The 14704-nt window shown below is 49.8% G+C and overlaps 1 protein-coding gene across 1 annotated transcript in view; it reads left to right on the top strand.

The window, feature by feature from the left end:
- Positions 1–14315, top strand: part of LOC142814050 (leucine-rich repeat transmembrane protein FLRT3-like) — a 37947-nt gene extending 23632 nt beyond the window's left edge. Inside the window, exon 4 of the mRNA XM_075891992.1 lies at positions 14030–14315. Within this exon, the coding sequence (XP_075748107.1) occupies positions 14030–14214 (185 nt within the window). The 3' untranslated portion in view covers positions 14215–14315. The remainder of the gene's footprint in view (positions 1–14029) is intronic.
- The last annotated feature ends 389 nt before the right edge of the window (positions 14316–14704 follow it).

Here is a 14704-nt window from a genome sequence, read left to right as displayed (position 1 = left end):
CATTGCGTGGCGACCCCATTGGAGGAGTCTGCCCTGACGACCAGCGGCGCTTCTGATTGGACATTTTGGTTGGACCCGGTGCAAATAAAAGAAGCCCTGCGGCGCGTCGCGATCGGCGGTCCTAGGAAAAAGCTGACATGTGTGTCAGAGCGGACCCGTTTGAGAGCAGACCTACGTGTTAGAGAGAAGAGCTCGGCTCTTCGAGTCTCTGTCGGCCCCAGTGCCGGATTTGTAACGCCTCTGTATATAAGCTGTACATAAACCTTGTTTAACTCACCGTCGTCTCGTCCGCTCGTCTATCAGCTCTGCGCAGAAGCAGTCGCGAGCTGAAAAACCTACGCTACCAAACGGCTGGTGACCTTTCCGGCGGAGTTCGAAGCAGTGGCGCCTTCGGGACCGTGTTGGCGTTGCCGTCTTTCGCAACAGTGGTTGCAGCGGTGAGATTTCGAGGCGCCCTTCGTAACGTCGTCGGAGGCGCGCTTCATAACAGCGCGCAAGGCAATGCGTAACTTCGCTTCAGTATCAGCCAGCTCCAGAGAAACGCGACGACAAAGCGAACGCCCTTTAACTGAGCAGTGCAGGCGCCACTGCGTTTTAAGCGCGTCCCATTCAAATGAATCAGACGTAGCGAGTGACACCCGTATCGCATGGGACAAATCCGACCGAGAGCATGCGTCATGGCGGACGCGAACATCAAGATGACATGGTTTCTCCGAAAAATAATAAGGAATTTTTAGTTCTAAAATACTCGGACGGTGGTCAAAGATGAAGGTGGGATGGGCGGAACACGTACGTCGGAGACGAATGTCTCTAAAGCATGTAATATATAAGGGAGACGCGGCGAGCGCTGGAAGCGATCGAACGCGTCTGCACCGAGCTCGGGTGTTTTCCGATGATTCAGTGGGATGACGTGCCCATAGCTTAACGTTTCTTCTACGAATGGTTTCCGCAAGTCATACCCGTCCCGAAGATGCAACTTTCCGATAGATATTGGCCACCACTTTGAAGTAAGCTTTTCATCCATTCACGCCATGCCGGCAAGCCCCGGCACTGGACGCTTAGGCCTAGCGACGCTGCACCAGAAGCAGCTCTCGCGGTCGCCGGGACACCAGCCGACATAGAAATTGAGGTCGACGGCGTCGAAATCTCTCTCGAAGAATGGTCAGACAATTCCTAGACACCGCCTTAAGGTTTCCAAGCCCAGGCGAAACGTCACCAGGCACTGAAACAAGAAGCCCGAATGAACGACGCGTAAGCAAGCAAAGCCCCCAAAACTCCACTAACACACCGGCCTCCGCCAGAACTGAAATGCCATCCCTTGCCAAGACTGCCGTCACACACGTACCACATCGTGGGACGCTCCAAGACACCCATCGACCTCACGCGCCCATCACCCGGAGACTTGCAAAGAGCACTGCTTAAAGCAGCATCTCTGTGTGACCGAGACCCCGCTAAGCGTGACCAAATACGCATACACCCAAAGAATAACACATTCACCGTTAGTGTGGCTACCACCGACCTAGCAATCGCGTACTAACGCATCACGTGAATTCTTCTCGGAGAAGACCGGCAGATTGAGAGAGAGAGAGAGAGAGAGAGAGAAACGTCTTTATTCACAAAAGCATGGAGAAGGAGGGCGTGGGAGGAACCCCTAGTCCGGGGTCCCTAGGATGACTCCAGCGACGAGCCGGGCCCACTGTATCAGAGCTCGGAGGACCTCCGGAGGTCCATCGCGGAGAGCATCATCCCACAGCTTCTCGTTACGTAAAGGGTGAAGGAAAGCAGGTAAGGGAGGAAAGGTGTTCGCAGTGCACTTGATCGAGACATGGAAGGTCGTGGGCGAGTTTCCACAGCCGGGGCAACGGTCTGCATGGCACTGCCGGTAGAATTTATGAAGTGATACTAGATTGGGAACTGTTTTAGTCTGTAACTGGCGTAGCGCTACTGCCTCCTCTCGCGAGAAAGATGGCGGTGGGGTGCTCTCAGTGCGACGGACGTTCCTGTAGTGACGAAGAATGTCTTTGTAAGTGAGAAGAGGATTCCCCCACTCCGAAATGGTAAATGGTCGCCAGATTGAGCTACACATGCACGCTTCGCCACCCGACGACGCTATATGAAGCATTGATTATGAAAAACATTTATTATAAAAGAGAGAGGTACGGGGCCAAAGCATGACCCTGCTACATGGTAGGCGTCCTTAGTCCGGGACACCGCATGACGAGGCCCCTACTCGCGCCCGTCTCACCAGAGCCCGTTGAGACTCTAGTGATGAGCAGTTGAGGAGGGCAGTCTCCCATGCCTCTCGGGAAGGGGTAGGGGAAGGGGGTAGGTGGGGATTTTTCGGACATGCCCATACCATGTGGAAGATATCTCACGTCTCCCCACAGTGTGGGCACCGCCCATCTGTGTTCGCATCGAAATGCTTCAGGATTGCAGGACAGAGTAAAGTACCTGTCTGCAGGCGCCTTAGAGTTCGCTCTTCCGCCTTACTCAGCCCCTTTGCAGGAGCCGGGTAAAGGCGGTGAGTGTCACGATAATAGGTGAGAATTTCTTTGAACCACAGCAGCGGTGTATTGGCCTCCGAGTCATAAGAGCCAAGGTGAGGAGCCCGGTGGGTAAGCGCTCGGGCGGCCGCGTCAGCGGCCTCATTACCTCGTAGGCCCTGATGGCCAGGAGCCCATACGATGCGTTTCGGGGCTGGATCAGCGAGAGCCCGTTTTAGAATTTGGCTGGCTAGGGGGGATATCTCTCCTACCAAGTAATGAGTACATGCTTTCCTGGAGTCCGTGATGATAACTTTCGAGTTGGGGTCCGCAGCAGCAAGCGCTATCGCGACTTCCTCAGCACGCTCTGGATTTTGTGCTCGGAACGAGAGCCCATTGACATGCTTTTCCCGGTGAACTACAGAGGCCGTGTAAAATCCCGTGGGCGAAGGCCCTGCTATATCTACGTAGAATACACCAGGTCGGGAGCCGTGTTGCCTCTCAAGCGTCCGATCCTGCGCCTGTCTTCTGCTTTCGTGCGTGTGCTTATCCATGTTACTGGGGAGTGGAGCGACCGAGAGCATATGCCGCCACAGTTCCGGAATACGCTCCGCCTCCTCTGCAGTGCAAGTGTGCTGTATATGTAAGCGGTTTAGCAGGCGGCGCCCGGGAGCCGTCTGCACGAGCCGCGTATATTGATTCATAAGGTGGGCCTCCCGCAACTCCTGGTAGGAGTTGAGCACACCTAACGCCCTCAGTTTGGCGTTGGAAGTGGCCACCGGGAGATCCAGAGCTCGTTTAGTAGCCTTACGAATTATGGCATCTATTCTTTCGTCTTCTTGCTTGTTAGTGCGAAGGTATGGGACGGCGTAGAGGATCCGGCTAGTCACGAAGGCATGCGCGAGCCGAAGCGCGTCCCTGCCCCGCAGACCACCCCGCTTGTTGAAAACGCGGTGGATCATGCGCCCTACCTGTTCGCCTATTCTCTTGAGTTTCGCTATAGTGGAGTCCAGTCTGAGTCTGTGGTGAATGAACAGGCCCAGAATCCGGAGCTCCTCCATCTCTCTGATGGGAACCCCAGACAGGGAGATGTGTATGGTTGACTTATCTCTTGGCTTCGCTCTAACGTGTAGAAGCTCTGATTTGTTTGGAGCACATTGGAGTCCACAATCGTTGGCATACGCCTCGACTATGGATGCGGCCTGCTGAAGGCGTTCCTGCATTTCACCAAGGCTCCCTTCAGTGGTCCAGATTGTAATATCGTCGGCATATACTGCGTGTTGTGTGCTTTCCACCCTGGCCAATTCGCTTGGAAGGCGCATCATAGCAATGTTGAAAAGGAGTGGTGATAACACTGCTCCCTGTGGGGTACCCCGTGTTCCCATATACGAAGCATTGCTTTCTACGCCCACACGTTCCTCACCAATAATGAGACGCTGCAAATAATGAGACGCGATAATGAGACGCTGACTACCAAATAGTTGGTGGCAGATGCATGGGAAAAACGAAGAATGTACTCATAACGCTGATCAGAGACCACCTACCTAGATAGCTTCGACACCGTGGAGGTATCATCCGGGTATACCCTTTTTATCCCAAAGTGTACGCATGCTTCAACTGCCGAAAGACTGGGAACCGCTCCAATGTGTGCCCTCAACCTAGGCACCGACGCTGCCCACGTTGCGGAGAAGACCACGAGCCGCCGCCGCAAGGAACGCCACCAACATGCCAAGCTCGCTCTATCGTCTGTTAAGGAGGACACATGACTAACAGCTCAAAATGCCAGTACCTCTTCGCCAAAAAGCCTGAACCACTTAACGCAACACAAGCAGAACAGACGCTACAAACCGAGTCATTAGCGACTCAGCCAACATCAAACGACGATAGCCCGTCTACCTTGGACGAGTGTAACTACCCCAGTGTCGTGACATCACACGGGACAGAATGGCATCCCCAAGCGACCCTAGTGTGGCATGGGTGCAAAGCCCAGCGTCTCCGCTTCCATCATCTCACCCGCAGCTATCGAAATCGAGCGCCTCGACGCATGACCCACTCGTCAAGGAACTTACGCAAACAATCATTGCGTTGAAATATCAAACGGTGACGCAACAAGCTCAGATCAAAACGCTGCTTGCGCAGAACCGCTCTCTAGAAAGCAGACTGTCGAAGGCCAGCCAGTCCTTGCATAATTCAACTGCACAGCCCCAACCAGCCGCAGCAGCCAAACGTAAAGCAACAACTTTCATGGAAATGCTGCAATTTGAAGAGAAAGCGACGGTGAGATTTATTCAAACCGTCAGTGCATCCGTTGCCGAAGCTCTCTGCATGACAGTCCATGCCATGGTCGCCGACGCCGTTCGCGCCGCCATAACCGAAGCCTTCGCAACCATAGACTCACGCCTAATGAACATAGAGACACGATTCTCAAACATGGAAGCCACCGTAAACAACACCGTAGCCAAATTAGAAGCAGTCAGAACTGCCACAGACACTACTTTTGCAGTAATTGAGCACAGCCTGGCCAGATCACCAGCTATAATACGCAACAGAGCGTCCTCTTACTCTTCCTTTCAGCCCACCCAAACCACGACACCCTCAAGTAATGCTCCAGCTGATGCATCATGGCCAGCACCCACTTGACTATATGGCAGTGGAACTGCAGGGGCTTCCGAGAAAAGAAAGCCCACCTGCAGCTACTCGTACAAGAAACACAACTGCCGAATTGCCAAACGCCTCCAGACGACATGGCACTACAAGAAACAACAGCTGCTATCTCACTCCCGGGTTACACCGCTTTCCAACAATTCATCGACCTGCACAACCAAGAAGCCCCAAGTACAGGTACGCTCGTCCACAAGAGCCCTACGGCGAGACAACAAGACTTAGAATTCCCAGACATTCCACACACGGTTGTGGAAATTCTTCCGCGAAAACGCTCGCATCGGTCAGTCTTTATCCACAATGTATATTGCGCACCGCGGGCACGCGCCAACGACTTCAACTTGCTCTTCCAGAAAACCACATCGCTATCTGGAGGCGCACAACTGCTTATACTGAGAGATTTCAACGCCAGGCACCCTGACTGGTGCTACCTGCAGGCAAACAAACGATGCAAGAAGCTATGGCAACTCAGTCAGAACCTCCGTCTCATTCTACTAAATGACCTGCAGCAGTCACCTACACGCATAGCAAACAGCGTGTGTAGGAACACGTCACCTGATCTCACATACTGCAAGAATATTGCGCAGGCCAGATGTGAGAACACCTGTCAGCTCGCTATAGTGACCACTACGTCATTTCCATCCAGGTACAGTCGTCCACTGCCAAGAGAGTACACAAAGCACTCGCTCGAATCACGGAGTGGCCCAAATTTAGAGACTTCCGCGAAAGTGAAGCCCCGCAACGCATAACAAACCTCAAGAAATGGACAGCCTCACTAAACGACCACGTGCGACGCACAACGCGCGAAAGTAAAGCAGCAGAGAAAACGCCTGCCACCACCGATTCTCATCTTCTCCACATGTTGGATGCACACGCAAGCCTGCTGCACAGATGGCAGAAGCAATGCTACAACAAAAAACTGCATCGCCACATACAGACCCTCTCTGAAGAAATCGAGCGACAGAGTACCTACCTCACCCACCAACGAAGGGGCCAGCTGTGCAGCGGACTCAATGGACAGCTAGGCAACAAGAAGACGTGGCACCTGTTACGCCACTTACTGGATCCCGACGTCTCGAAAACAGCCGCACGGCACAGACTAAAGCGACTTGTCCACTAACACCCCTGATCAGACGAAGATCTACTAACCGACCTGGCGGACAAATACATCAAGCAAGCTCACCAACCAGCGACACCACTACCACCATATGAAGGTAAACCAAACCCAACTCTTGATGCCGACATCGCGAAAGCCGAGGTGTATGCAGCCATTCTAAAGCTTCGCACAACTTCGGCACAAAATCCAGACGGCGTCTCCAACAAAACAATCCGCAACCTTGACGCAAGGTCAGTAACTGCCCTCACTGAATATTTCAACGACTTCTAGCATGTCGGCAGTATACCAGAAGAATGGAATCACGCGAAAATAGTATTTATACCAAAGCAAGGAAAAAAGGCAGATTTATCAAATCTTCGCCCCATCTCGTTAACTTGATGCCTTGGCAAACTTTTTGAGCACGTGGCCCGGGCTCGGCTAGAAACACTTGCAGAAGAACAAGACCTTTACCCTCCAACCATGCTCGGTTTTCGCGCCCACTTATTTACTCAAGACGCCCTGGTACAAATCTACCACGATTTATCGAAAGACCCTGTACTTGCGGGCATGCGAGCAATGCTAGACATTGACTTACGCTAGGCGTTCGATAGAGTGACACATCAAGCGATATAGCCCATCACTTGGCTTCAACAAACCCTGGGGAACGTATTTAGAACTACGTGTGCTCCTTCTTACAAGGCCGCACTGTGGAAGTTTCCCTGAATGACAGCAATGCCACGAAGCGACTTGCCCTATCCAACAAAGGCACACCACAGGAAGCCGTTCTTTCACCTTTCCTCTTCAACCTTGTAATGAGCCAACTCCCACAGTTACTATACAATATACCCAACATCCGACACACCCTATACGCGGACGACGTGACGGTATCAACCACTGCCGGCTCCGACGAACAGATCGAGCAGGCACTGCAACGCGTCGTGGACACAGTGGCCACATACGTCGCGCGTGCGGGTCTCGAGTGCTTAGTGGAGAAATCGGAACTCATCCTTCTTCGTCCTCCTGACTACCGTAAGGTTAAACACCCACCACTACCAACCATCACTCTCAGGATCACCGGACCCGAAATACCAATAGTGCAGCACATGCACGTTCTCGGCCTTCACGTACAAGCCGGCAGGAGCAATGCCGTCGCACTAGAGAGGCTTGCGGTTACCGTCATTCAGACTGTCCCTCTGTTAGGAAGAATATCTGCGTGGAAACATGGCATGAAAGAAAATGAACTTCTCCAGCTGGTAAATGCCTTTGTAACCACAAGAATCACTTAAAGAATCACTTACGCCTTACCGTACCTACGACTCCTCAATGCTGAAAAAAAGTTGACAGACTTATTCGCACAGTCAACAAGATCACCTTGGGCCTCTCCCGCACCACATCGACCACGCACCTCCTCAGCCTTGGAATTGACAATACAATAGATGAACTTATCGAACTTACAAATTCAACGATTGCGTGGTAGTAAAACCGGAAGATGGATACTCCAACGTATCGGCATTCCCTCGTCACTGTGCGGATAAGACTTGGTCTCGCTACCACCCCTCATCAGACAGCGCTTCATTGTGCAGCCGTTGCCGAAGAACATGCTGGCCAGCATTCATGGCGGTCGGCGATCGGCCCACGCCAGAAACCTTCACAGTACCTACGGTACCAACACTAAGGTGGTTCCCGTCGACGCAGCAAGATACCCAGCCCCCAAACAGGAATATGCTATCAATGTCTCATCGAAACGTACCCCAGACGATAAAAAACCTACCACAATGTGTGCCGGCTCTATACGCACACAGTATCCAACCAAGGGCGAAGAAGCTGTCATAGCACTCGTCGCATATAGCCGGATTTGAAACAATCATTAGTGACTCCAAATATGCCATCACCTCATTTTCCCACGGTACTGTTTCCCCAACCATGGCGCGAATACTCCGTCCTCTGACCCAAGCGGCACTCAGACGACACTGTTTCCAGCAGCACCGACGCTGACGATCCCCGTTTAATTCAGCTCATCTGGGCCGCAGCGCGTGCAGGAAACCCGGGTAACGAAGCCGCCCACAGACAAGCTCGAGGACTCGTATGCCGAGCGGTGGTCCAGACTTCAGACCACGATGCCGAAGCAACCGAAACACTCATCACCTTTCACGACATCACGCAGTACTACAAGCTATCAAGGCAAATCAGACCACCCCCGCACCCGCAACTAAACAGAGCTCAACAAATCACTTGACGGTGGCTTCAAACAAATTCATTCTCTTCCCCGTACATATACAGACACATATACCCAGCCTTATTCACATCTACATGCACCCTTTGCAAGACACAGGCCACAACCTTGGACCACATCATCTGGGGAGGCAGCAAGGACCATCTCCCACCAAACCTCCTAGAACAGTCACCTTCAAGTGAGGCCTGGGAGAGAATCCTCACGACTACAAACCTGGACACCCAGCTCCGGGCCATCAAACGCGCTGACGAGGTGGCGACCAGGCATAGCCTGACAGCCCTCGCCACTTAAGAAACCGTCAGCTGCCTTGAGAAAGTTGTTTACTACTACTACTGTGAATTATAAGCCCGGTAGAGTCTGCTAGAGGATGGTCCGCGGCGCCATGTTCAAACAAAAGTATTCCCGTGCATGACACTAAGCGCATCCAGCAATGAAAAATGGTGGACAAGGCGTCGCAACTCTCGTGAATTCTAAGCAGACTGACCCCAGCCGGGACCTTGTACATCGCATCACGTATTTAGCACACAGTTAGAGTTTCCAATTAGAATTACGTGAGTACTGTCTAGAAAAAACATACAAATTTCAAAAATCGTTAATCCGGCTTGTGCAGGCGCATACACACAGAGTATCCTCATTCGAAAAGATAAGTAGGTAAAATCCAGAGCCAGAATTCTACTGACGCCGTCATAAACAACGTGGTGACCTCTCAATAAAGCTCGATTAAGTATAATGATGCCTACTCCGATAAACCGAGCTGTAGCAAAAAAAGAAATAGAAATCTAAGTTAAACTTTTCTTTAAAAGCCCTAACGTCGGATAGCGAAAACAAATTAGTTTCCTGCAGACACAAAACATCACAATTTGCGGCACGCCGTCTACACTAATCACCTCGGCCTTCTTTACCGGACTGCGAAAACTTCTTACGTTGAAGGAAATAATATACAATGAGGCAGCCATCATAAAACTAAAAACTAACCTGGATACTAGACGGCGCACAGTTCTAACAGACGCAGGAGCGAGTGCCCCACAAGCGGCTCATTCACTTTTTACGACCAAGCGACCCTCCGGAAGCACGGGGCTTCCGAGACCGCGTCGAAGTCCGCATGGGACTTCTGTGTCTGCTGGGGCCCTCCGAGTCAATTCTGGATATTCAGTGGCGCTAGGTGCCAAGGCTCTTGAGTGAAGTTGGTACAAACGCGTCCAGGCTCTCCCTGCTGATATCAGTTGGAGTACTGTCATCGTCTATCTGCAGGGCCGTGTCACTCATAGTTCTGTTTGAGTCCTCGTTGATGGAGAGCTCGTCACCTTGGGACAGTCTCTTCAATGATAAGGGGACTAACAGAGGACCGGGCACCCACGGGGTTAGTATCAGATAGTTCACTGAGAGGCACCTCCTCTGGCGAAGGCTCGACTAGTGGTACTGTGGGAATCATCACTGGTCGCGGGCCTCTGAATGAATCATCTGCACCTGGAGGGGCTGCCTGGTGCAGGCTGGCTGGAGACACTGCGGGCGTTTGGTGTGGCGTCTGCTGTGGCGTCGCAATTCGCCCAACTTCGTCCTGGCAAATATCCGGGCCTAGCATTCATGATACGACGTCCTTGTTCTTGCACTGCATTCCTGGTTGAAGTGGCGGGCAATTCTTGGAGGCCACCTCGGAATACGAGGCCATGATGGTGCAGGCGACGGTGGCTTGCGGGTCACCACAATGGCGACACGGCAGCGAGCAGCCCTTCCCGTCGTGGCCATCGCCCACTGTCTCCACATCGACGGCACACTCGCTGAGGCCTTTATAGTCCTAGGTCACTCGATGGCCTTTGACCTTGAGGTAGTTGCGCACCGGTGACGATGTCTTCATTTTCATCCGGACAAATCGCGTCCCAGTGGTCACGGTTGGGCGCGACCCCATGAGTCTTCTGCTGATGTGCAGCACCTTTCCGTCGGGAGACAATGCTTGCGCGAAGACCTCGCTGGGGACGTGGTATGGCAGGAACAGAACGGTGATTTGAGTGACTTAGAGTCCCAGGGGCACGACAGCAACGCACTCTCCTCTGATGATGAGGTGGGACGCGTCGACGATTTGAGCGAGAGCGGCCTCACTGTTAACGGTAACTTGGTATTTCCGGCCTCCAAAGTGCGGTACACAATAGACCTCTTCGATTCCTACTATTGAAGACGTCGCGTCAACGACGCCTTCGGGACTAGTCCCCTCGGGGACGAAAGGTCGAGGGCTAGTGCATTCTTCGGCGGCTGGCTTGCCATGACTGGCGTCTGCCAGCTCAGGGACGCCCTGAGATGCTAGCGAAGATGACGAGGCAACGCGAGCAAAGACGCCTGTGCACAACGATAGTGCAACGTAAATATCCCTGTTCCTCTCCACGATCTTCTGAAAGTGCTGCAATGAATAGTACACACATGAACTACTTGGGCAACATCACCCCGAATGAATGGTTCACGCATGAGCTGCTCGGGCAACATCACCCTGACACCCTCCTTTATATTGCAATGGGTTTGAGTGCAAGAAGGAGAAGAAGAGGAAGACGTGAACCGGTACCATCGACCTAAAGCCAGTGCTTAGCATACAATTTGATGATATATTTCCGCATAACGCGAAACAGTTGGCACATAGGTACTTAAAGGACCAGTGAGCTGATTATTTAGCTCACCGCGAGATAAGCAATATGATTGTGACTGGTGCATCTGTGTCAAAAAAAGGCTGGGGTTGGCATCTCATCTTCTTTTTTGACTGGTCCTTTTCAATTCGAGTCCTGCATTCATTGCAGAATTATTGGTTATTGTTCTTGCCCTACGCAAATTGCCCTCAAGCGAATCATTAGCAGTTATCATTACAGATTCGTTATCAGTTTGTAATGCACTTTCTGCGGCAGTAAATGCAGAGCTGATGAATACGTTTCGGCATTTAGTACCGAAAAACGTAAAAAAAACTGCATCTGCTATGGGTACCAGGCCACCGCGGATTATATTTGAACGAAATGGCGGACTCTTTAGCAGCAGTATTCCTGAGTGGGCCCACCATCTCAGTTTTGCCAGATACAGCTTACGTGACAGCGCTAAGGTTCCGAAATGCTTGTTTGCAATGGGGAAAAGGTAATTTGTATAAATTTAAAGATTTCGAGCATTTAAGGTATTGCTGAAATAAACAGTGATGTGTATCACGCCAGCTAGAAGTCACTTATACCAGATTGCACTGTACAATTCTACAACTAAATTATTACCTTAACAAAGTTCGACTCAAAGCGTCACCGCTGTGCATTTTTGGCAACGAAATTGAAACAATTGAACATTTTTTATTCTATCGTCGTTACTCTTATAAGAGCGAAAAGATTTTTACAAGCCCCATTACAGAATTTAGGAGTACAAGTAAATGTACCAGTATTTTTATCGCTTAGCCGCACTTGATTTGGTTATTGCCACAGGGATATATGCTCCACTGTGTTTGGCTACATCAATGCAACTAAAAAATTACCATGCTAGTGAACCCTAACCTTTTCATATCTTTTGTTTATAATTCGTAGCTATGTCTCTCAGGAACAAGAGATGGTTTGACCGCTTGCTCAGCAACCATTTTTGTTTATTGGCAGCTTTATCTCTAAACTAATTTTTCAGATTGGCTTTATTTTGTTTTAGTTTTATTTAAGTATTTTGCCGCCCGGTTCTTGGCCCATACTCTTCTGTGGTTGAGTGCCATCCATCTGAGGTCATAAGCATCAGCATCAGGCAGGACAACGTGAGCACGTAACGGCTCTTAAGTTAAGTCAGCAATTCGGTGTCACTATGAACGAAACCAAATTCAGTAAGCAGTCAAATATAAGTAACACACATTCACCATGGTGGAAAACTGACCGTGATCGTGACTATAGGCGATAAAAGCCAGCTTGTAGTAAATTGCTCTACAATGTATCTGTAAAACTATAAATATGTGTCTGCTACATTCATACTAACTGTTGACAAAGCAAAAGAAGATCTCCAGACATTACAGTTATATGCCAGAGATGAAAAATAAGAAAGCCCTATCTAACTTCCTGCAGTACAGAAAGATTGTTTCGTCACCAATAAATATAGCATATATTTGTTTATCCCCCATAGCATTGTTGCATTCATTGAAAGCAATCAGGAAAAGCTTGAAATATTGATTTACATTGGTGCTACCCCACCCTTTGCCGGTCACAGCAAAAGCTAATTAATACATGGCAACAACGTCAGAAGAGATATCAGAGATAGTACAATCGCCACCAGCTTCATCACGAGGTCTTGATAATCTAACTATAGCGATGATAAAAATTATGTTTGATTTTTCTCCCAGCAATCTAGTTAACCTTATAACTTTTTATTGAAAATTTTTGGGTGTATTCTAACTGGAAAGTTGCTAAAACAACACCACTACATAAAAAGCAAGGAGCGTGTTATGCTATCGCCAACATTAGGCCTCTTTTCCTCTCTTGGAATCTCGTAAAGCTAATAGGAGGGATTTTATACAGACATCGTGAAGTATGGGTAGAGCAAAATGATATATTGAGTGAATATGAAATGGGATTTAGACCTTGGTGTTCTGTGTGGTGTGAAAATGTTGGCCTGGAAGCTAGAACTAAACTTGCTCGGCACAGAAAGCAATATGCCACTCTGGTGTCCTTAAATATTGCTAAAGCGTATCACAGTGTGTAGAACACTATCTTGATAAGTAAACTACGAAGTTTAAGCCTTCCCGAATATATAATTGCATGGATTCATTTTTTTTACGTGGGCGTACATTTTAGTTTTCACAGAATGGGCTATCTTCAAAGCAATACAAACAGACAAGGGGAGCTCCTCAGGGATCCGTTTTTTTGCCCATTTGATTCAATATAATATTAGCATCTATCCCTACTCACGATAATGTGCAAGTTTTGTGTACGCCAACGATATGGCATTCTTTTCAGCTTCATATGACGTACACTCGCTTTACAATATTTTACAGTTTTATTTGAATACGATTGAAGTATTATACTTCCAACGCATTAAAATGTGCAGGCATTATTCTGCATCGTCATCAGCCCCGGTATCAACAGAGTGCAAATTATGTCTTGCAAGTTTGTAGCGGGCACCTCGCTTCTTCGTAGAATGACGAATGGTGGAGTAGCGGATGCTTCTCAACTTGGCTAAGATTTTAATTTATGTCGTAGGGGGTACCTGGCAGGCGTACAGCTATATTAGCAGCCCCAAGAGAGTTTACAGCGGTTTCTAGAAATGCCATAATTCAGCTTTCACTCTGAATGTTCTGTGCTTTCCGAGCAGGCCTGGCGTGTCTTTGCCCACGCATCTGCCATTTCGTTTTCTTTGGACCTACTGCAATTTCAGAATGAACTGCAATACTATATTACTTGATTATAAGTGCGCTTAAGAGAATCAGTAAGACAACTACAAGTGGCTGTATAATACACTGCGCACTCGTGTACTTCAAGTGTCATGAATCACCAACTCACCCACCATTTTGACATGCGATACTATTTCAACCCTGTGGTCTGCGACATATCTTTTGCACTGTGATTCAAACGCACGCAGGCAACCCCCTTCACTGCGACTGCAAGCTGCGGTTCCTGCGTGGCCACATCAAGAACTGGCGCCTAAACCATTGCGCGACACCGGAGTCGCTGAGGGGCCACCACCTCAACTGGGTCACCGACCAAGAACTGGGCTGCCGGAATGCCACGCCACCCGCTGTACCACGTCCTCCAAAGAGACGCTAAAGCGAGAATTTACCTCATGGCCGGATTCTGGGCGAGAAGGCAGCGGAAAAGCTGCGAGGTTATACGAAATAAAACTAATAAAAACTGACCAGACTCATCTACGCCGATTATGTTGTTTTCTTAACTCCAGCACTGTGGACAGTGGAAAGATAAGTTCGAGTGGCTGCTCGTTCATGTGAGACAACAGGATGGCGTGAATACCAACTCCCAACTGACTTGCTTACTCGTTTCTTTTCACTATTTCTCCTTCCCTTCCATGCGTGGTGAGGGAGTTGAGCCGGCGAAAGTAGCACCGATTAGGGAAATGCCGCTTCTACATCAGCTGGCCTGTCGCGGCTTTAGTTGGGGCACCCACAATACTCCCTCATTAATGAATTGGTGAATGATGTAAAGGTCCAGATGATTATGCACTTTTGATAGCCATCCGCTGTGCGTAAGCCAAGTGGGCACCTTATTAGCAAAAAAACAGTGCCAATAACGAGGGACAAGA

The sequence above is a fragment of the Rhipicephalus microplus genome, chromosome 4, assembly GCF_043290135.1.
Source record: "Rhipicephalus microplus isolate Deutch F79 chromosome 4, USDA_Rmic, whole genome shotgun sequence".
Taxonomy (NCBI): domain Eukaryota; kingdom Metazoa; phylum Arthropoda; class Arachnida; order Ixodida; family Ixodidae; genus Rhipicephalus; species Rhipicephalus microplus.
This window is presented reverse-complemented; position numbering and strand designations above follow the sequence as displayed.